General features: G+C 54.9%; 3 protein-coding genes across 3 annotated transcripts; 2 read left to right on the forward strand and 1 right to left on the reverse strand.

Annotated features, from left to right (window-relative positions):
• Positions 1-1,075: 1,075 nt before the first annotated feature.
• Positions 1,076-7,559, reverse strand: CSUI_001272 (centrosomal protein of 44 kda). The gene is made up of 3 exons (XM_068061478.1): positions 5,580-7,559; positions 3,647-4,552; positions 1,076-3,337 (listed from the first exon to the last, which is right to left on the reverse strand). Exons 1-3 carry the CDS (start codon positions 5,955-5,957, stop codon positions 1,592-1,594), a joined length of 3,030 nt encoding a protein of 1,009 aa, XP_067926539.1. The 5' UTR covers positions 5,958-7,559; the 3' UTR covers positions 1,076-1,591.
• An 826-nt stretch (positions 7,560-8,385) lies between these two features.
• CSUI_001273 (uncharacterized protein) lies at positions 8,386-11,922 on the forward strand. The gene has a single exon (XM_068061479.1). The coding sequence runs from the start codon at positions 9,337-9,339 to the stop codon at positions 10,969-10,971; it is 1,635 nt and encodes a 544-aa protein (XP_067926540.1). The 5' UTR covers positions 8,386-9,336; the 3' UTR covers positions 10,972-11,922.
• A 1,194-nt stretch (positions 11,923-13,116) lies between these two features.
• On the forward strand, positions 13,117-22,069 carry CSUI_001274 (uncharacterized protein; the record flags this gene model as incomplete). The annotated part of the gene is made up of 7 exons (XM_068061480.1): positions 13,117-17,984; positions 18,651-18,902; positions 19,539-19,640; positions 20,212-20,440; positions 21,006-21,062; positions 21,402-21,555; positions 21,856-22,069. The coding sequence occupies exons 1-7, from the start codon at positions 14,160-14,162 to the stop codon at positions 22,067-22,069; spliced, it is 4,833 nt and encodes a 1,610-aa protein (XP_067926541.1). The 5' UTR covers positions 13,117-14,159.
• Between the last annotated feature and the right edge of the window lie 119 nt (positions 22,070-22,188).

Below are 22,188 nucleotides of genomic sequence, written 5' to 3' on the forward strand. Positions count from 1 at the left end.
GTACCGGCTGGGATCGAACCAGCGACCTTGTGGTTAACAGCCACACGCTCTAACCGGCTGAGCTACGGAACCTGGAAACGAGATGGACTCTCCCGAGCATACCAGCAAGGCTCTCCATGAAGTATCTGTTTCACTCACGTGACTGAATTCGTCTTCTTTTTGCATCTGGGTCATGCCAAGAAATAATGTCCTTCCTTTTCCAGTTGCGACGCTACGAGCGCGTGGTGGTAGCTGTTCTCGGAGGGCCAAGGTCCCCTCGAGCGGGCCTCACACCGGCGGATTCTCTATTGCTGCTGCCCAACTCTCGTGGATACCGGTCGCTCGTTGACTCTCTTCGGGTGCTTGTAACAACACGGGGGCGTAAAGGGCACACAACGTGCGAAGTGACATGCCTTCAAGGAGCGGTGTTAACACAAGTCACGTGGCCTACTTTGTGATGAGCCTTCTCCGGTAAAGCGCCCCGTCTGCAGTCGGGCCTTGCGCTCCTTCACAGTTCGTCTTTCTTACACCGCTCGTGGCCTGAGCTGGCATTGAATCGAAAGCTCACCCTGCGCACCTACCCCGGTCTGACGCGAAAGTGTGTCGAAAAATTAGGCGTGCGGTGTCTGCGCTCTCTTTAGGGACGCTCCGGTGACTGGAGGCCCAAACTCGCCGGAGGGGATCTACGGGCCGGAAGCTTCCCTCAGACGAGGGCTGTGTCAAAGCAATCTGGTTGTGTCGCCGCGTGACGCGCCTGCTTCTTGTTAGGAAAACATCAGGAAGCGTGCACGTGATGCACGTACTCTGACTTTCTTTCAGGCACGCTCCGGTTCTTACTCTCAACGTCTCGGTACAAGCTATCCATATATGCTTGCAGGCGAATCGTGGCGCAACCAGTGAAAGCCGAACGATGAGCAGCCTTGTCAGGCGCCGCGGCTGCATCACAAGACAGCCTTTCACAGGTTTTAACTATACCAAAGGAGGAGCATGCGGTCCCATAACTTCCCGCTAGCTTCCGCGCCTTCACTGCACCGTACCAGTCACTTCCGCCCCGCGCTGTCCAGCTGATGTTACCAGTCGAGTGACACCTGATGGGGGGCTCGTCTTCTGTTTGGTTCACGGATCTGGCAGCCACAATGGTGTGTGCGCCCGTACAGCCCGGCAGCACAGTGCCTTGCTAGGGTAGCATTTTGAATACTTGAAAACGGAAAGCCCCGCGAGGGGAACCCGGACAGGAGCGAGGGAAAGTATTCCAGAGAGGTGCAAAGAGCGACTGTCGGTTATTTGATTCCTTGTCACGTGGAAAACGACAGACCACCTTGCCCCTTAGAAACCCCGTGCAGCATTCTGCCGATCTGCCGCACTGCAGTCCAGCCGTGCCCGGGAAAATGGCAGGTAGAAATTCGGTTGTGCGAGCTCGGGAAGAGAAAAACGGCACAAATGCCACACATCGAAACTCGTCCGGGCAGCGGTGAGACAAGTGCACAGCACCGATACTTCGAAACCAGAAGGATTCGTTGACAAAAGCGTAGGAGACGAACAGCAGAACCTCCGAGCATATGCATTGCACGACACATAACACGCAGCAGATGCCGACTGGCTCAGTTCCCGTCTACCCTCCGTGACGCGTGGCAGAAAAGTTACTGCCGTTCGGTGGCACCGCGCCGCTGTTTGAAAAACTCTCGAGAAGGGAAGGCTGACATGGGGCGAGCCCTCGCTGCGGCGAGGCATTAGGAGAAGACAGCGGCCCTATAGACGACTCCAGGACTTCGCTCACCGTTCCGTCACTGCTGCAGCTTAAACCAAAAAGCGGTGTCCGGTGTTGCGCTTCCTGTCGATCCACTGGGGAAGGCCACGAGAGCTCTTTCTCTGGGTCGAAGGGATCACGATCAGTCTGGGCGAGACCAAGTGACACGGATTTTGTCTCGTCGGGTGTTATTTTTGGCTGACCGTTGAGGCCGGTGCGGATGGAGGAGTCGTGTTTTAAAACTGGCAACGTCACCCCTGAGCCATGCTCCTTTCCGGCTTTCCCCTCTCGTGCACGAGTCGCGAGTGTGCTACACGTAGGCGACGACGCCGCAGCGAATGAGGGGGGGACGGCAGGGGCAGATGAGTCAAAGCACGCTACTTCGCCCGCCACATTGCGGCCCGACCAGGTGTGACCACGCGATGAACACTCTGTCATACAAGCCGTAGGGGGGCTGCACGCGAAAGACCCGTTGGTATCGCTATTACATCCAGCTGTCCGTGGCCATTCAGTACCAGCAGGCGATGCTGACAGCGGACTCTTTAACGTGGATGAGTGTGTGTTCGACATAAAGGGATCTTGTCTTGAGGAAACAGTCCACTGTGCAGGTATTGTAGGAAACACGCGCGTCGCATTTACGTCTCTGCCTTGGGTCGGCAGCTTCCCTGATTGAGATGACTCGCCGGGCCGCGGCGTGCTATCACCGGCGCCGCCCCGGGCACGCGATACACATGCTGAGGCTGACGAAGACTGGGAGGTCCCGGCCACGGACCGTCTAAGGATCGCTTGCAAGCTATTGATTTTCTCCGTGATGCGCAGTGCATCCTGCTGCATCTGCACATCTATAGGATCGAGAAGCACTCTTGTGCTTTGACAGGCATGAGCATCCTCCTGTCTGCTCAGGTCAGCGGACCCAGGTCTAGACTTAAACTCTGCCCCTCCTGGATTACTGCGTGCTCGATATTCAGCTTCGTGAGCTCTCCGCAGCCCAGACTGTTCAGTCTCCCCAACTGTTGCCACTCCGTCAGGACTTGGGCCTCTTACACAGGTCGTGGGTGACAGGGTCTCCAGTGCGGAGGAAGAGGCCGTTGTCCCGCTTGCAAGAGGTGCAGCTCGGGGCGTCCCGCTCCACGCAGCCCTTGGATCCGCTCCTGTCAGAGGATTCGGGGATTGTCCTTGATGTATCTTCGGTTCACAAAGTCCAGCTCCACGTCCGTCCTGGTTTCCGCTGATACACACTCTGAAATTATCACACTGTCCTGACGAAAAAGAGGCAGCTCCGGCTGGACACGGGAAGTAGCCCGAAGGACATGAGTTGTTGACGCTTCCATAGGATCCAGGAACCGGGATTCCCTGGGCAGGAACGGTCGAAGAGCAGAGTGAAACCGGATGGAGAGTCGCACGATCTATACCACCAGATGAACATCCGGACGGAGAACCGAGGTCTCGGCTCGACTGTTCACCTCGAAAGGGACCGGAGGAAGATTCGAGACGTTTCTCTACAATGGCAAGGCGTGTCTGAAGCAACTGTATCTGCATGTGCAGTTCGTCTACCGATGAGGCGACGCGCTGACTGAATGCTCCCACTTTGCTGCTCAGGCTCGTGACTTGCTGCAGGGACACAGTTCACAAAAAAGTACTTGCTTCTTCTGGAAGGGTCGGCCGCACTTGTCCAAATACAACAGTCAGCATGCGGAATTCTTAAACTGAAAACTCCTTGACCGCCCGGCCGGACAACCATTTCGTCTTCCCCCTTGATAGCTCAGACAGGTTTTCTGCCATACAGTACACATCCTGCATATGTACACGCGTGGCGACTACAAAACTTGACCACACTTCTGTTTCAAATAGGCATTTCCGAAAACTCGTGGCATCGTCACACTCTCCGTCCTGAAGACCGCTTACTACAAATTGACTGACCTCCATAAGAAGCTGTAGCATCTGTGCAGTCCGTGCAGCCTCCTCAAGCTCCTCAATGTTCTGCTGCTCTCCAGGGTCGGGGAGGCCACAGGGAAGCTGCTGACATGACTCCATCAACACTGCATCCCCCATTCCTTCATGCACCCCTCCTTTCTGAGAAGGTAGAGACAGCGCTGGTTGTGCAAGATGTGGATGCTCGTGCGGCTTATCAAGTGCGCCTGAAGGAGACGAGGACAAGCCTCTCTTCGCCCCTTGCGTGCTCGCAGTGTGCTGATCAGAAGGCGTGCCTTGCCCCCCACTGCCTCTTCGTGGCGAGGTGTTTCCTGTCACCCCGTCTCGCGGTGGACACGAACTGCCGCCTAGGCGGCGCTCAGGTCGCAGAGGGGAATGTTCCTGTTTGCGATGCTGCGGAGAAGGGGAGCGACTTCTTCTACTGACAGCCTCTCCTTCAAGCACATCGTGCGTCCCCTGGCCGTGCTCTCTCCTATCAGGAAAAAGTCTTGGAGTTTCCGGCCTCTCCGACAGAGTGTACAACGGAGCACCAGTTCTCAGACAGACAACCGGGCTACAAGACAACGACTCCTCGTTTTTGCCTGCTACCCCCGTCTTGGTAGAAGAAAATGACTTGGAATTTCTCCGTGTGGTTGTCTGAGACTGAGATCTGTGCGCTAGAGGCTGAGTCGGACGAGTGTTTTCTTCATCTGAGTGACTGGATGTATTCCCAGGAGCGTCTTGTTGGGGACTCCTTCGAGCATTCCGAAGCTTCTGTGCCTGTGCGTGCTGATTGTGAATCTGGCGAAGAATGTGGATCAGATCAAGACAAAAATGAATTTTTCGCTCGGCAAAGCCGCTCGGGGTGAGGAACTGGGAAACTGTCAAGGCTGGCCTGTACAGACATTCATCTCTCTGGCAAATGAAGCAACACACAGAAACACGTTTGGTGTGTACAGGCAAACTGCGGTTTGCGAGGCATCTACAGTAGCAAGCACCGAAAAACTTTGTACTCCCACAACAACCGGGCCTTTGATTTTGAAACAAGATGCAGCCGACCTGTTCATGGCGACATCACTACTCGACAACAATCAAGAGTATTCGGTCCTTGCTCTCCTTGAACCACCGATGTCTAAGAGTCAGGTCCTAGCATAGAGAGTACCCCTAGGAAAAACTGCATTCACGTTGCTTTGAAAACAGCTACCAAGCAACGAAAGAGATCTTGATATTCCTTCATGGGGGGTCCTAGGACAGATGCGCCGGAGAGAGCTGCCCCGTGGATATGACTCTACTTCAGTAAAGCAAGACTAGAGTAGCGGTACTGCCGCCAGAGTAGGCTCGACATGACGGGAGGACTGATCTAACGGACAGAAAGCTCTCAAAATACGTTCATTTAGTGCCGTGGATCTCCTCCTCCTCCCTCGGTCTCGGAGAGACTAGGTCATCACTTCGGCTGGATTTCGTCATGCTCTTCTTCTGCGGTCAAGAAACAACCCGTGGCGTACAGCTGCTACATATTCCCGCCATCTTATCCTCGTGGCAACATTCTGAGCGGGTAACCTGACTTCTTTGAGAGCCATTTTGTACTACTCCGCCTTTGGTCCATGTAGCAAGAGTGCACCCTTACGTGTGGACGCTCCGGTTTGCATGGGAATGCGAAGTACGAAGAGCCTCGTTCTATTTGACACTGGTCCACATTCCACAGAGATAACTACGTGGACGCCAAGGTTCCAAGTATACGCCGGGTGTGCAGGGTAGATCGACCAACGGGGCGTGTGATACATGTGTTCGGGTTTAGGCCTTCTACGTACTGAGTCCTTCCCGTCCAGGCTGTGTTCCTCACGACAAAGGTTCTGGTATTCCGACGCAGCTTTGGCGTGGCGGAAACTCAACTCTGTCTATTTCCGTGACTGTGGGGTAACAATAACTGTTGGACCCATACCAGGAATTTCCAGAGGGTCTGCACAAACCGCTGGTCCGTCTTGTACAACAGATCATAGCCCCGGTCATGGAATGCCTTCCAAACACCCTCGCTGAGTTGCAGACAGAGAAAGTGGAGAATGGACAGGAACGCCGTGACACTTCCTGTAGCAAGAGTTGCATCGTCTAGTACCCCCCCACCCCGCGATAGTGAGCCCGCTGAGCCGTGAGACTCTAGGGCTGGAGGATATCGCATGCGACGCAGGGCTGACCGGAGACTCTTGATGGATCCAGGTAGGTCACCAGGAGAACAGCCAGGCGGGGGCGAGGTACATAGAGGTTCGGGACAGCAAGGGTATGGTAGGTGGGCGCGGGCTGAGGACGACGGTGATGGCAGCATCTCAAGATATCACGAAAGAGAAGAGAAAAAAAGGACGTGCCACGCAACGGAGGTCCCCAGAGCTAGGTGACGAGCCAAGAGGAGAGAGAGAGAAACTCGGACGAAAGAAGGGGACCTGAGAATGGGAAACTCCTTGACGACGGACAGCTTATCAGGCAATGGCAAGACACTAGACTCATCATAAATTTCTTAAACAGCTCCGCAGGAAACTGAATTGACCAGTTCCTAACAGTGTGGAGACGGTGCTGGCTGGTGAGAACATGATTTTCGCGAAGTTAAGAAGATGCAAGACAAGAAAGAAAAAGAAAATGACTGCGACTACAGAAGAGCCCGGCGATATAGAAACCCTTACCTGATTCTCGGCAGCTCACCTGATGAAAAAGGTAGAGCTGTCCACAATGAGTAGCAAGAACACAAAGGGGCGGGTCGCTCGAGACAAGGAAACGTCAGATACACCATACAATTGGCAGGAGTGTAACAGAGAAGATAATGAATATGCGGACTGCCTACTAGGCGCAAGAGGCAGCGACACCAGGAGCCACTGCACAGTACGCGTGTACGCTAAGATCCGAGTACCGACAGGCTGAAAACTCCGCGTTTGCTATTGTCCCACCATCCTGTGGTAGGGTTACTTCACCGGGAAAAGTGACCGGTGAGTCCCAACTGTGAGTCACCGCAACACTGAAAACAGTGGCAATGTTGAACACGGCGATTCTTGAGGAAATAGCGAGGACCGCTGGTTGGCGCTAGACAACTGATGTGGGTGTCTTCAGTAGACAAAAACAACGCCAGGCTCCGTACTTCTTTTGGGAAGTCGGAGACTTGGCTGCCGAAGCCAGAAAGAAAACAAGCACTGGTCTGATCTAGGAGTCCGACATACGATGAAAGCACAAACAACAGAAAGGCGTGCCGCCCCGACGGCGAAAGGTTGGAATTCTTGTTGAAGGCAGCCAAACGAGTTTCTCGCGTTTCTAAGACAAGAGGTTCTGCTAAGGAAGAAAGACCTGATAGAGATATACTGGAGGAGGGCAGCTGCCGGCCCGTAAAGAGACAAGAGTTCTATCGATTCAGAAAAACAAGAAACGACGCAAAAAACGCACCGGACTTCTCAATCCGAGAAAAATCGTACCAAGCAAACGAACAGAGATTAGCTACCGCAGCGGCGACTTCATAAACGGCACATGGAGCAGATGCACACGCTAACAGCACACGGGAACAGCCTTGCAGAGCAAGAGACAACAGCAGCTACGCCTACGCCTCCGGAGCGGCTCAGAAACAGACGAGAAAAAACTCCGAGTGATTTTTCCCGGAGATGGGAGAAGGGGGACGGTAATTTCGTGAGCAGATGCACAGCACGTTCTAGGACCACCAAAACTTCGACCCGCACTACCCTTAGCGCAGCGGACGGCCACTGCTGTACAAAATCGGAAAATGTGTGTGTTTCGAAGCTTCACGTCAGAGAAGGCTGACGGAATGGAAGCGCATTCGCAAAATTAGATGAGCTCTGTCCGAGTCCTTTCTGACGAACTGTGTGCATCTGTACTGAAGGCGAACGCGTGGACCAGCGCACCACCGACCCGCCGTCCTAGTTCACGGCACGACAGCTGGCCCGGGTGTTCAAGATACTGTATCGGACGATACAGTGTCCCCGGACCCTGAGAATTCGTGTATCGAGTGCTGGCCGCTTTGGTGTCGCCTCAAAGTGACGGCGTCCAAGCTAGCCTCGAGAGTCCAAAGGCCAATACAACTGTGGGTGCCAAACTGGCTTTTTCGGGTAGAGGTCCGCAGTGTGGGAGGCTAGCTCCAAACGAGCAGCCTTTTGACGTTTTTCCGTGTGGACGGAGCCACGAGTCACAAGTCAGCACCGCCGGGGATCCGTAACGACTAGCTCCGCTGTTGCTTCCTTTTTCGTGCCAAGAGCGGACGAGCACCCCACTTGAGCAGTTTAACTCAGATGCGCGGTGCTGTTGCCCCTCGTTAGGCCTCAATCTCAACAGCAAGGGTGGCGATGAGTCGGCGTGATCATTCGGAGGAAATTCTGGTTCCTTCGACACCAGAAAAGCTCCTTTGGGGCTGTTGTCACTCCCCACGACCTGTCACTAGAAACAATGTTCCGGGAACCCCGTTTTGACCCACGACGAAAATGGCGTACAGGGTGGATTGACACACGCTAATACCCAGCTCTTCCTTACCTCTTCGACGCGCTGCCATCGCGGGGAAGCTTCCCGACCGCATGCCCTGTAGCCAGCATTCTGCGTAACGTGTACAACGCCGGGCAGTTCGTTTATTTGCCCCGGCGACGAGAGAGGACCACTGCCGCCTGGGTAGCACCCGCGCAACCTAGTGATAGCTCGGAACTTCACCCGTAACAGTGCGGCCTGACCAACCCGGGCCTGGGAAGCCGCCCTTTCTGTCACAGGAAGTTTTCAGTCAGGCTGTACCACAGTGTGAACGCTGTGTTCCTAAAACCGCTTCTCTGACGTACGACCGGACGTAACTTCGTTTGAGTTGTTCATTCAAGACACCGCGGCAGCTGGCGCGCGGTCCATCGCAACTAGCCCAACTGCCGCATCGGCACAGCTTGGTATGTGTCGGCGTGCTGGCACTCGTTTTCCGAAGAGGAGTCAATTTTACGCTCTCGTCTGGCGCAATTTTTCACTTTTATGTTTGTTTCCAGCGCCTGTTCATCTGGCGTGAGCTATCCATTTCCAGTTTGTCGGTGGTTTCGGGGCTGCAATTTTTCCCGGAGCAACGACGGGACACAAGACACGCTCTGCCGCTTCCCGGCTGCAGCGAGCGGCGGGCATCGATTTGACAGAAATCCTCCGTAGAGCTCTCCCCCCAGTATGTTGCCGTACGCTACGCCCGGCGTTGCTCTCCCTGTTAATTTTTTAGGTCGGGCCTCAACCCTCGTTTTCTGCATCTGGCGGGGGCTGTACCTGTGACGTCGCCACGCTGCTTGCTGGCTCTCTCTCAGCCTTGTTCATCCGCCGTAGAATGCGGCTAGACAAATGCGATTTCTCCATTTTGTTGGGGCTACGCTGCACGCACGAGCATCGGAGCCGGCCTAATTCCTCTTTTTCTTGCTCCTCCTGTCCACCTTCCTTTGTAAGACCACTCCGGGCCTCCATCCCATCAACTCCGTTGTCGAGTCCCAGGCACGGCCTCGGTTTCTCCCTGGTACTCGAATGCTTTTTTTCCCGGCAACAGTGCTTCCAACTGCTTTATTCCTTTGTGCCACGTAATGCTGGCGCTCCCCCTCTATGAGTTGATTTGCCTGTTTCGTGTCCTGTTGGCGCTGTCCGTGGCCTCAGGCCTGGGGTCTCTTTGTGGCTTGCTCTCCCTCCTTCGCTGTCCGTAAGCGTCCACCCTTTCTAAAATGAGTTCAGACGACGCTCACTGTCCGCCGCCTTCGCGGCACCACGGCCGGTCGTCCCTTCGCCATAAGGAGAGGAAGTCTGACAGCGAAAAAGACCACTCACGCAAGTCCAGCAGTACGCCGGGTCCCACGTTTGTAGACATACATGGCAACAGAATAGAAGCCCCTGCTGCCTATCCGGGGCAGCCATCTGTGATGATGCTAACACCGGACGGAAAATTGCAGCCTATTTCCGGCTCTCAACATCCCATGGCCGCCATGGGAGGCGGCGTGAACTATTTGCCGGCGTCTTCTGGTGCAACCTTAGTACCCTCTGCTGGTGGCACTATGGTACCCCCTGCTGGTGCCACTATGGTACCTTCTGCGGGTGCCACTGTGGTACCTTCTAATGGTGCCACTGTGGTACCTTCTGCTGGTGCGACCGTGGTGCCCTCTGCTGGTGCGACTCTAGCAGTCTCAGATCAGTCGACTAGTCAAATTGTTCTTCCCCAGATGCTGCTGCAGGGTTCCGCACCCTCACCCCAGCATCTGGTGGTTCAGTCTCCCGGACAACAGCAGGTAACCGTACAGCCTGTAGGTCCGCAGCAAGTCACTGTCCAGCCGATGGGAGGCCAGCAGGTGTCTGTACAGTCCAGTGGAATGCAGCAGGTGATGCTGGACCCCCCAGGCTTCCAGGAAACAAGGACTCTTGTTTATCCTCAGTCTGGGGATCAGTCTCAGATATTCCTGCAGTCGGTCCCCGGAGGACAGCAGATAGTTGCTCACCAAGGCGGAGGCCAGCATATAGTGGTGAAGTCATCAGGACAAAGCCTCCAGACGTCTCCTAGTTCCCACATCATTCTAGGAAGCTCCACGCAGCAAGTCGCTGCCCCTCCCCCTCCGGCGCAAGCCCAACAGCCTCTATGCTCTCGTTGCGCATGCAGCATGACAGCGCCGACACCTCCCCCGTGTTGCTCGTGTTACCATCACCCCCCTTCGGAGCCTCAAATTTACATCATTCAGACTCCGTGCGCTCCATGTTGTGGCGGATGTCAGACACAAAGTCAGGGGGCACCGTCACACTGTACATGCTCGTGCGGGCAGCACCAAACACAGATGGCCCAAGCTCAAGTATGTCCGTCGATGCCTACGACAGTTGTTGCTCAGCCCCAGGGATTTCCGCAGCTCTTCGCCGCATCCGTTCCTGGTCAGACCACGACGTGCTGTTACCCCGTTAATGCACCAGGGACAGCCATGGTGAGCCCAGCAGGGCCAGCACGAGTATCGATACAGGGAGGGATGCCCCATGGAGTGGTAATGTCTGGAGGAGGGATGGTGATGCAGGCCGGAGGTCTGATGTTGCCTGGTGGCGGAGTTGTCCCGCAGGTTCTGGGGGGACAGATGCCAAGTGTTTATTCTTCCCCCGGCTTCATGCCCTATGGGAGCCAGGCCGTTATGATGCAGGCAAACCCAGGTGGAGAAGCGGCTTCCAGTGGATCTATTCCTGCAACGTTGAGTGTGGCGCCTTCGTCACTTGCCGCATTACAGGGAGGGAGTGTCTTCAGCAGAGGAGGGGGAGCCCGGAGAAGCGCAGAGCAGGATGGGGCGGGCAGAGGGCGGTCCCCTCTCTCCGGGTGCTTTTCTTTTGAGCAGTGAGACATCATTGGACGCCTGTGTTTACTCTTGTCTACTGCGCATATACCAGAATGTGCGTGTGCGCGCGCCTTATTTGTTTTCTACATCGCGACCGCAACAGAGATAAGCTGAGAGCTGAAGAGGCTGTGCTTCCAGCTTTCCTCTGTTTCTATGGGGCTTCAATATGGGAGGCATTTGGCCTTGCCAGATGTCTGCATCACAGCTTTTGCACTGTACGGAGCTTTTCGCAGGTACACGTGCCTCGCTGGACGGAAGCTCGGGGAGGGTTCCGAGTTTGCTGAGTGCTTTCGTCGGGGCTAGGCCGGCCCCGAATACTGATCTCGTCTTTCATTTTCGCAAGTGCTAGCTTTCTCCCAAAGTAATGAACTCATCCTATGCTGAATCACTTCTCTCGGAAGAGACCGAAGGGAGGAGCAAAAAAGCATGTCTACGCGCAGCTTCTACAATAACCGGTCGCAAGATCGTGTATCGTGAAGGCGGAGCCGGCACGCGTCCCACACTCTCTTCTGGTCACCCGGAGTGCAAATGCCCGTCTACATGTGTCGTTATCCGCTGCTCAGGAAGAGAATCCGGCCTTACACGCGCAGATATGCAGGGATCGTGCCAGGGGGACTCGGTGTCACACTGGCCAACAGTGACGATGTTGTGAGACGGCGGAAAAGCCTGGTGGACGGAAGAATGCGGAAGGGGAAGTGCAACCGGGGTGCCAGCGGTACAACGGTGTGTACTAGTGGCTGATGCATCAAGGCGGTTTGGGCACTTTCTGGAAAGTAGATCGGGTTCGTCGTTTGCATAGGTTGGGGACGAGGCAGTCCTGGTTGTTGCCAGGGAGTTGCCACGAGCACACGGGTTTTCCAGGCCTTGCTAAAATTTGTTCCTCTCTGGCTTCTTAGCGTTTTTCCAGCCAGGGGTACACGACACGGAGATTTCCGTGGCAGCCTAGACGGGGATGAGTGTCTGGACACGTGGCTCTCACGCTGAACGGTAGCTCCGAAGACATCAGCATAAACAGACCGTGATCGACGTACCTGTTAATGTTTTTTGTCTGGAACATCCGCGAACTCGCGGCGGTCCAAAGTGTTGTATTGCCACCCAAAACTGTCTTGGCACAGCAGGTGAAGCGCTTGAACTGGACAGTTGAATATATTCCGTCGAGGCCTGAAGAAACCAAAGCCGTGCCCGCGTGTCAGGCATCGTTCGTCAGTATCACAGTCAGTGACAGCTATGTGTTGTTACACGAGCAGGGCTGTCCTGGCAACTCCCAGCAGCAGTCGACAACGACGTGGGGCCGGATGGGCTCCGCAATCTCTCCAGGCGGCTGAAACGCTCCGCTGGAGCACAATGCCGGAGTGCCATCTTAGCGTTCGACGGTGCCGCGCTGAGATACGGAGTCAGCTCCCACATCGAGCTAGAACGCGGATGCACACGAAGCGGCCACGTCCTGCTCCTGTTGTTGGTTTCTCGTGCTGAGGCACCAACGAGGGGTACACAGTCCCCCCGACCGGAGCGCTGCAAAGCCAGGGACACTTGGATCAGGCTCACCACCGACTCTCCTGCGGGGGGGAGGACAGAGAGCACCGCACTTCTATGTCAACTACGGGGGACTGCCTTGCGCTGTCTGAAACATCACCCTAGCTCCTCACAGTGATAGTTTCGTGCTGTTGGCCTGTGCACTTCAGGTTGTCTCAGAGGGAGTTCGGACAGAAGGCTTTCAGTGTGCTCATCTAGAGAAACCCTCCTGCTACTGTACACTCGATTTCTATCCGACGTGATTCCCGTGCAGGCTGACTGCCCTGTGGTGGTGTGAGACGGCACCCAGTTTTATATCCTCAGGCTGTGTGGACAGAGTGGCAGTGCACAGCCGAACCCAACCTAGCGCATGCGTCAGCCTCTGCCGAGCCTCTTTTTGGACGAGGCTGGTCATCGAGTGGTCTTTTGGATACTGACGAAGGGTGTCCATATACGTTGACAGAAGCAGTCAAAGACGGACTGTGGACAGGAATAGCGCCAAGAGCTTGACGGCGCAGCAGAATAGATAGCGTCCTTTGTCTTCGTTCCCTGGTAGTGTTGACAAGCGCCACACGGGCCAACAGTCGCACGTCGGCAAAACAGCAGGGGAGGGACGGGGGGCAGGGCGCCGCGCTAGGGAACGGCTTCTTTTTTGTTGACAGTCGCCGGCAGTCTCCCCGTAGAGAAGGGCGAGACAGTAAGCCTCCCAGTGCGACAACAAAGCAACTACGCTTCTGTTTCTGAGGCAGATGGTTGTGAAGAGCCGCTTCCCTGCTGTTTTCGTGTTGCTGAACTGATGAGCTTGTTCAGTTTATCGTATATTCAGTGCGGAACGCGAGACCACGCTTCCTTTTGCATACTGAAATGCCCCTTTCGGCTCTCTCTTCGAGAAACGCCGGGCGCGTCTCCCGCAAAGGAGGGCCTCGATCCGCTCGTCAACCTTACGAATGGTACGTAGAGATCACGCGGCCGAGTAACGGAAGACCGCCTCCACTGTTGTCCGGTTTGTAAACTGAGCGGCAACATACTCACGTCGTTAGCGAGTTAGGGTTTTTCTGCTTAGGACTCCACGATGCGCAACACTTTATCTGAAACCCACAAATCACCTCGTCCGAGCTTTTGTCCGCGCTGCCCGCGCACAGCCCCAACCTGCATGCGCGAGACAGTTGAATGACTGCCAACCTCGTAGAATGACAAGGAATCTGGGGACAAACGAGTAAGGACGGTCACAGAGCGCCGCTTCAATTTATGTAGGATCATTCGGTCGCCGGAAGTGCGTCCCAGTGTGCTGTGGTCAGCCTTGGAGTCGAGACCGAGAATCGGTACGACCCCAGCATGAGCAGACAGGAGCCAGGGTTGCCCGAGTGTCTTCTTTCTTTCGCATTTGAAAATTCGCCGTGCGACCCATTTTCACTTCCGGTCCCACCTACAAGCCGTACAGACCTTACGCTGCCGCGCCAGCTGCTGTGGTAGTGCTCCATGCCTTGCGACAAGACTGTGGCTTGAGGTCACAAAGCCGGTGTGTCATGGATGTCCCGACCTGGTGTGCCGTAACCCGCTGGCTCGTGAAGCAGAGCTGCTGTGGCGGGGAGAAAGAGCACAGGGACCGCAACAGAAGCACGTTTGTCGGACAATAGGTATGCCAGTACCGGCGAAGCAGGCCACCTATCCGTGTATCTATGAAAATGTTTCCTCCCAGATTCTTTTTGACCGGGACCGCTTGTGACACCATGGGCACCTCTCGGAGACCTCTGGTTTCTTATGAAGCCCAGTGTTATGGAAGGCACTGCCTCTCTTGTTGCTCCTCGAGGGGACCGGTTTTTCGTTTCAGGCGAAGAAATGCGGGGTGGTCTCTCAGCAAAGCATCCACGACCTTTCTCAGGAAACGCAGGACCGCGTACCACCCGGTTCATGGAAACAATCCTGACTTCTCCTCGGTTGCTGCCACGGCTCTTGACGAATATGGCTCTACTATGTCTATGGGTGACTGTAAAATCTCAGGCCTCGGCATTTCACGTCGCGTGAAAGGTTTGCTCTTCGACTCCCGCCCTGTAGGCACTGTGCAGGCTCAGTGTTTGTACAACTTGATAAGTACATGGAACTGTTTCTCTTCTACTGCCGACGCAAGGAGGGTCCTGATAGGCAGTTTGGCAGCTGCCACAGCCCGTCCCGTCGAACTGTCACCCGGAGAACTGCGCGGACCGACTTCATCAAGCCCAGTTGTAAACTCTCCCCCCCAAGACGTCAGACCATCAGCCGCTCAACAGTCCTCATCAGGTTTGCCCCGGCAAGGAAACAATCCTCCGCACGAAGAACGCGTGGTGTATGGAGATCTTCTGTTTAGACACAGGAATTTGATGTACGCAACGTCAGGCTGTCCGCGAGATGAAACCAGTCCAACTGCCACAGAAAAAGGAACTCCCGATATGAGATCCCAGGATGTAATGGACGACAATGGAAATAGGCGCCTGGTCGATTTCGTTGTAGCTAGCGAGAAAGCTCTTCAACGGTGTACAGCAATGCTTTTTGTGGACATCGGTGCCTTACTGGTATTGAGACTTCGACTTCCTCCTGCTATTCTCCAAGAGTTTGCAAACTCATTCGTGTCCGTGGCGTCGCAGCATGTATCAAAGCTACGAGCGAGTCCCAGCACTCAACAAAACACTCACATACAAAAGTCGACACTCCAGTGGACCTGTGATTCCACTTCGTCATGTAACTTGAACGACAAAGGCAAAATGACGCCTGTACACCGGGGGGAAGAAGAGGTGAGTACGTCACCGTTGTCGCATCAGGGAGGACTGATGAGGAGGAACGCGGGCACCGTGACTGATGGGGCCCTTGACAAAGAAGAAACTGAACAAAAGTCTACCCGCGACTTGAAGAAACGATCTTCAGACGATTCAGTGCTTTCGCTGAATCTGCTAGAATCGTTAGGTCCGAGCCGCCTCCTTCAGCTTCACGCTGTGCTACTGGTTCTTCGCCAGAATGGGCTCGTTGGCAAAGTAAAGGATGGTACGGAAGAACTTGTCCGAGCCGTTTCGGTAGCGGCGGCTATGGGTGTGGACAAAGATCCATTACTATCTGTTGCTCAACTCACCGGAGCTCTACAACAGACAGCGGGAGAGAGTGATGTTGTCTCCCTTGCTCTTCAGAAAGGTCTCGTTCGTCGACTTGGTTTTCGAATGAGAGAGACCCAATGTGACATAGAGAGCGCGGGGAGCACGCGTGCCACAGAAGACACTAGCTTTGTACCCGGCTCATCCTCACGAGCCAAAGAGGGTGAGCAAGATATGAGCTTGACACGGGGGTTGAAAGGGTCAGTCAGTGGAGGCAACACAGTTATCCATCGGGCCTCGCAGCTGGCAGAGATGATCGAAGCCGCTCGTGCGTGTGGTCACTCACTCGACCGTGACTTCGTCTGCGCTTTGATGGAAGAAGGCCGTCTTCTTCTCGAGGCGGTAAAAGGGGAAATAAGAACGTGGGAGGCTCTCTTCTCCACACCCGACAGCAACCGGAGAACGGCGGGTCTCGAGCGTGGAAAGAGACACTCAGACTCCACCTTACCTGATGGCTCCCGGGAGCAAGCAACACTTCTGCTGCGTGCGTTGTCGGAGTGCGTGATCGGGTTTGATCGGCTCCAGAATAGACTAGGGGAAGTCACCATCTGTACAGGCTCCAGTAACACGGAGGCGAGCCTACAGGAGGAGGCAAGCGGGAGCACGATATCCGCGGGGGAAGAAGCAGACCTACAGAGAGATGTTACGAAAGCTCAATACGCCTTCGAAAAGACGTTTTGTGAAGCTTTACTAGGAGTGATCTATGCACGGTGTCCTAGGCTCGGACTGGCTGGATGTGCTGAATCAGCAAGCGTTGAGGCTTTACTTGGTTTGTTGCGAGCGATCGAATGCCCACTTCAGACCCTCGCCCATGTACAACAGAGGGCCGCTGAAGAGATCCTGCGATACACGAGAAGGCAGGGAGCAGCCGGAGAGTTTCCAGCCGGAGGCGCCAGCAAGGGACACAATGGGGACACGCGGCCAGGCGCGGTTGTTCCGTTGCTGAAAATGCGTCTGTCGCAGATTGACAGCCTTGTCCGTCCTCTTCTTACCTTGCTCGAGTACGTCTATAGCAGAGCGCTATCAGGCACAGAAGGACTGGGCGTCGCGGAGGGGACCACGCCACATAAAACAGACTCCGCAAAAAAGGGGACACAGCCTGCGACCAAAGCAGGTCCTATGCCTCATTCGCACAATCCATACATGGGAATGGAAGGACCGCTAACAGGCGGATATCGCCGCCGGGGTCTCCCTTGTCCTCCCGCGGATTCCCCCTTCACGCAGCTTGCATCCTCTCTTCCCGTCATAACTTCTTGCGAGAAAGAATCGAGCTCTGCTTCCAGTTCAAAGTCTTTAGACAGTTCAACAGCACCAGGGCTGCTCACCACGAGGAGTGGCAACGGGTCGGAGAGTGAAAAGGTAACCAATTTCAAAGCCGGTGTGAGTCACCGAGGTGAGCGGCTCTTAAGACGTCTTCACAGCGAGGGCGGGCTTGCACAGCTGTGCTTCGTTTTAGGTAGGAGTACTCCCGCTGAGTCCTTCAGTTTTCTTATTCCTCTTTTGCCGCTTTTCTCAAATAGAGAACTGCTGCAGTTACTGAGGTTCGGGCTTCAGGCTGCTTTGCTTCCGCCGGTAGAACTTCAGCAGTCCTTGGACACTCATCTTTCAGGGTCTGGTGACAGTAGTATCTTCCCGGCGTCCTCACCTGGTTCGTCGCCGGCGTCGCCGTCCCTTGCTGAGCAACTCTCTGCTCGTCTGCGCGCCGCCGAACAAGAAAATCAGGCGCATCGGCAACCGAAGGCCCGCGGAGGCGACCGAGTGCGTGGAGATGTCGAGGAGGAAGCTGGGGGGGAAGAGGTACGAAAAGCAGAGCCGGGTGCAGAGGGCACACTTCAGGTCTTGCGGGACGACCGGGTTTCACCCAACGGAGGCAATCACCCCGGGAAACTGGCTCCTAGCCGAACAGACGAAGCACAGCCCGCGAAAAAGCCGGAGCACTCTTTTCTTAGGGAAAATCCGTCTTTACAAGAAGGTTCGAAACTGCCTCACAAAGTTCTCACCGAGAGGTCCGGACCTCCAGAAGCCGTCAACACTACCGCCTCTCTTTTTGATCACTTTTCTGCCGAGCTGTGTCGACGGTTTGATTGTGATAGGGGACGGGAGTCGACTTCTTCAACCGGAGAGAAGGAGGTATGGAGTCTGCAAGACTTGGTTCTCGTGGCCAGCTGTTATGGAGCCAGGGAAGTGGCTTCCCAGGTGTGTTCAAGGGGCACTTTCCGCCTGCTTTCGGAGACTCTCCCAGAGGTTGCCACTAGTCGCCTGAGGCCTCCCAGTGCAGGCAGCTGCAGGCGCAACGCGGCCGACGTCGAACCGGACAGTGAGGAAAGAACAGAAGTTGAACGAAAAGCTACTCTGGTCTCGCGGATCACGCAGGCCGTTGAGGCAGTAAGTTACTATAGAAACCAAAAGAGAGAGAAAGCGGTTAGCTGTGACGGTGCTGTGCACGCATGCTGTCTGCCCCAACCGAACCATCCTGGTCGTCTCATGCCTGTTTTTCTCCCTTGCGTCAGTGAACGATTCTGAGAGTGTACTTCAGCGCCATCATGTGACTGCCCGGAGGTACACGTTCGTATCATAGCTTCCTACTGGTTCACGCATAGTCATGCCTGGTGGTTGCAGTATGTCGGCAGCATTAGTGCAGTCGGGACGTTCTTCACACAGACAGTGGCCACAGGTAGCATAGAACACGACTGCACACCTCTTCTCGAAGCAGATCAAAATGGCTTAGCTGCCCCCTACGCGTACAGTCTTCTCCAGTCACTGCGTCGGCGGTAGCCTACAAACGGTGAACTGGACCACATTGCTTCTTGCTGATGGCCCGTTTCTCATGGTGGGCTCGCAGACGACAGCACTATCATTGTAGGGTACGTAGCTTGCAATTTCCTTTCCGGCCCTTTCTTGCATGATCACTTGCCTTCGACATCCGTCATTTTTCTGCAGGGAGGTGCCAAGGGCTGGGATATGCAGCTCAGATCAGCTCTTTTCAATTCCTTCGTTTGCACTTCATTCCGTGTTTGGTCTTGCTCTATCGTTGTCTGTTGCTTCCTTCAGACAGCTCTTTTCAGTCGGCATTATAAGAGGCCGAGTGTTTCTTTCCCTTCTGCATCTTCCTTCGGCTCATCTCTCAGTTTTCTGGGTCTGCGGTCTCCCGAAGTCTCCCGGCTTTTCACAACGGGAGCGTCCTTCTTTTCCTCACGCGTGCAGCTTCTTTCCATACAGTCTCGGTGTCTCTTGCTACGCTGTTACACGGGCTGCAGTGAGTCCCACTGCCAAGCTGCTCAAGTACGGACTTCCCGGTGGGAGGTGAGAGGCGTGGGAGAGCGAAGTATGGAAGCGGAGCTCTTTTCGTGCATAGACGTACAGATACGGCGTCTGCATGAGAGTCGGCTACATTGTAGGACTACCGGTTAGTCAAGTTGTCTGCTCCGGCCCGAGATTCGCCCTTGTCCGAGCTGCATTCTCGCCACTCCTGGAGTTTTCACCATACACATAGTCAAAGGCTGAGTCGAGGGTTTTTGAGATGTGAAAGTACAGGTTGATGCACAGTGTCTTTTGCGGGTCACCGCCATACGCGTGCGCTCTGCGTTCATCGTTGCTGGGGTGGTTCTCCTGCCAGATGTAAGGCCGGGAATGAAGACCAGGGGGGGAAACGCGGACACTCCGGAGTCGTGCCTGCTTAGGGCGGCTCCTCTAGAAGATTCGTGTGTGTGAGGCTGCCTGAAACCAGGAGGTAGGGTTTGTATATACCTCGGAGTATTCTGGGACAAGACTGCCTTTCCGCGCAGAGTCCGTTTTTGCAAGAAGACGGGAAGTGGCGGAGGAGAAGGGTGCAGCTTTGATTCGCACAGGACTCCTCTGTCATCGACAATGCAACCACAGACTTGTGCCCCGGCTTATGGGTCGACGGGTGGCATCTCTCGTGTGTCTACCTGACCGTAGGACGAGGATGCAGCTAGTATCTTAGCAGCGCACGCAGCGTTACACTGCGCGGTTTGCCAGACGATGGGCGAACAGCAGTTGGTTGATCTCACGCCGTCTCAGGTAAGGAGTGAGCTGCGACTTCGATGAGAAATGCAGCTGGGACCTTGTACGCAGCTGCGCTCACTTAGTTTGTGTTGCGACTTGCTCTTTCAGCGCTCTGCTGAAGACCAGACGCGACGCTGTCACCGGTGATGGTTAAAACACTGAGTGGGCCGGCAAGAACATCCCGTATGTTGTGAGCAGATGTGCTGGTGTGTTACTGGTGTCAGAAAATTCGGCTGACGTGATCTGGATTATAGACAACACCTGAGGCCGGACGAAGGCGGTAGTGGGGATATGTTTACAGAACCTGCCGCTCTGCGTTCACGAGAAGACACCACTCTCTGGCTGAGCGTCCGGCGCGCACTGGCTGGGACGTTGCTGCGACCAAACAGCAGGTATACGTATCTTCACTTCTGCGGAACAGAGTTCGAAAGAGGGACAGTACCCTCGACTTGCGGTGGTCACGCAGACTTAATCCGTCAAGGAAATTGTACCCCCCAGTTGGTCTCTTTCGAGGCATCAACATGTAAACGAGTACGTGTAACCTGCGCTGCAATATTCCCGTCTTTCTCGGCACTGGTCCATTCAGGTGCAGGTGGTTCTGCTCTCTTACTTAACACTCTTCAAGCTCCGTGGTGCTCTGAATGCCGGCGTCACGTCTGATTCTCCAGGGAAACAAGGTTCGTATGAAATAGGAGGTGCGCTTTCGGAAGCCGAAAGCAAAGATCTCGTCACGAAAATTGAGGATGCGACGACCCCGTTACTTTGCCGCCTGTGTGGGGCGTCACCGAGCCGATCAGGTCGCTTCTCGGCCGCAGGTAAGAGGAGTCCTACAAAGAACAAAACGTGACGCGGAAAGTTCACCTTTGTCTTCGCTCCAAATCTATATGGTCTTTGCTTTTTTTAGTTCTCAACCACCTGATTAAGAGGGGTGTCTGCTTTTCGCGTTGGGTGCAGCCATCTACCACCGCGAGCTACTTCAGCGCGGGAGTCAATGACGGGACTTCTGCCTCCGCTTAGTCATCTTGCATATATTGACATCTTCATTCCTGCGGGGGATGCCAAACAATCAGCGTTCCGGTGTACAAACTCGCACTCTGCGAGGGGCAGAAGTAAGCAAACACGCACGCTTTTTGCGACGTCAAGAGTATACCAAGTGAGACCGGCAGATGTTTCTAGATAGGCATGCGGGTGCCCGCTGAACCTTATCTTCATGACTCAATGGGACGAAAGGTACTGCTGGAGGTTGAGTGACGAATAATCTGCGGGAGACATGCCGGCCTTCCTGTTGATCGAACTCCTTGAACTCACCCAGTCGTTGTTTCGAGGCGCAGACAAGGTCGTGCCGACATCCTGGAACTCTATTTTGGTTCGTGTTTTCAGATCTTACGCGAATGCTGCCGCTGCTGGGCGAAATTTGGAAACATTCACCGGGGACGGGTAAGGATGACAGCAGACTCGTCTGTGGAGTCTTTGTCTTCAGAGGCGCGATGCTGCCGCGGTTCCTCCCCATGGCTCTCACGTTGCTAGCTCGTTGGTGTGCACTCTGTGCGCAGTGTCTGGCTTGCCTGAGCAGACCGTTTAGCCAGGGGCTCGTACAGGCGTCGGCCAGCAGCCTCCTAGCTAAGTTTAACGAAGCAGACACATGGGACAATTTCAGTGTATTCATCAGGAATAGTACAGCTTCAGTCTTGCTCAGGGATCTGAAAACCTCTAGGAGCTGGCTGGCTTTCGAAGTGTAGGTTTCACCGGATACTGCATGTTGGCGTTTTCCAACAGCTCAAGTTCTGCAGTTGGCCGGCGTGCCTCTTGGTCGACCGCCGGACTTGCTGCACGCGCCTCTCCCAGGAGAACTGTTGCAGTCGCGGCGCGAACGCATGAAGAAGTTTTTTCAAAGTGAAGAACCACCCGCGAGTAGGGCGCAGCTTCCCAGGTGAGCACTGCATGCATTGTCGCCGGTCCTCGAGGGAGCGTTTTCCTAGAGCAGACTATCCAGTGGCCCTGTTGGACGGGCACTCCTAGTGGACACATAGCCGACGTTCCCACAGAACTTCACGCACGGCGAAGAGTTTACATGCAGTTTTCTTGGATAGGTACAACTTAAGTGTTAGGCCCTCATACACCATCTGTTTCTGCTCCACCATTACCGGTGCTAGAAATGCTGTGTACGCCGCACCTGCTCGTGCCGTGAGGCTTATGAATGCGTGTGAGTCTCGACTTTCTTGTGTTACAGACCCTCTCAAGGCTGCCTTCAAGCACCTGGGCCTGCCGGCGTGTTATCGCGTCTACTGGGTAGATCCAGATCGAGAAGCGACGGCGGAGAATCTTTGTCCCCCAAGGCCGCAGGGACAGACGACATCGCAGGGAGAACCCTGACCGAAGATACGAAGAAGCAAGGTTTCTTCCGTTCTCTTTTTTCACAGCAGCGAGGCAGGAACGTTCTGTGAAACCACTGAGGACCAGTTTTCACCGAGGTGGATTGGCGCGTTGTTCGGCCATCAGTGCTCAATCCCCGATAACTGCAAACCGGTGCTTTCAGGGCAGTTCACGCCTCGGCTCGGCTACA

This window comes from Cystoisospora suis (assembly GCF_002600585.1).
Source record: "Cystoisospora suis strain Wien I chromosome Unknown contig_501, whole genome shotgun sequence".
Lineage (NCBI taxonomy): Eukaryota > Apicomplexa > Conoidasida > Eucoccidiorida > Sarcocystidae > Cystoisospora > Cystoisospora suis.

Bases quoted from the DNA above. Each gene is read 5' to 3' on its own strand.
- CSUI_001272 (XM_068061478.1), bottom strand. From the start codon at position 5,957: ATGCTGCCATCACCGTCGTCCTCAGCCCGCGCCCACCTACCATACCCT. The intron at 4,553-5,579 runs GTATGGGTCCAA...TTCATTTGCCAG, and splicing joins AGACCCTCTGGAAATTCCTG to AGAGATGAATGTCTGTACAG. The intron at 3,338-3,646 runs GTCAGTCAATTT...GTGTCCCTGCAG, and splicing joins TGCTACAGCTTCTTATGGAG to CAAGTCACGAGCCTGAGCAG.
- CSUI_001273 (XM_068061479.1), top strand. From the start codon at position 9,337: ATGAGTTCAGACGACGCTCACTGTCCGCCGCCTTCGCGGCACCACGGC.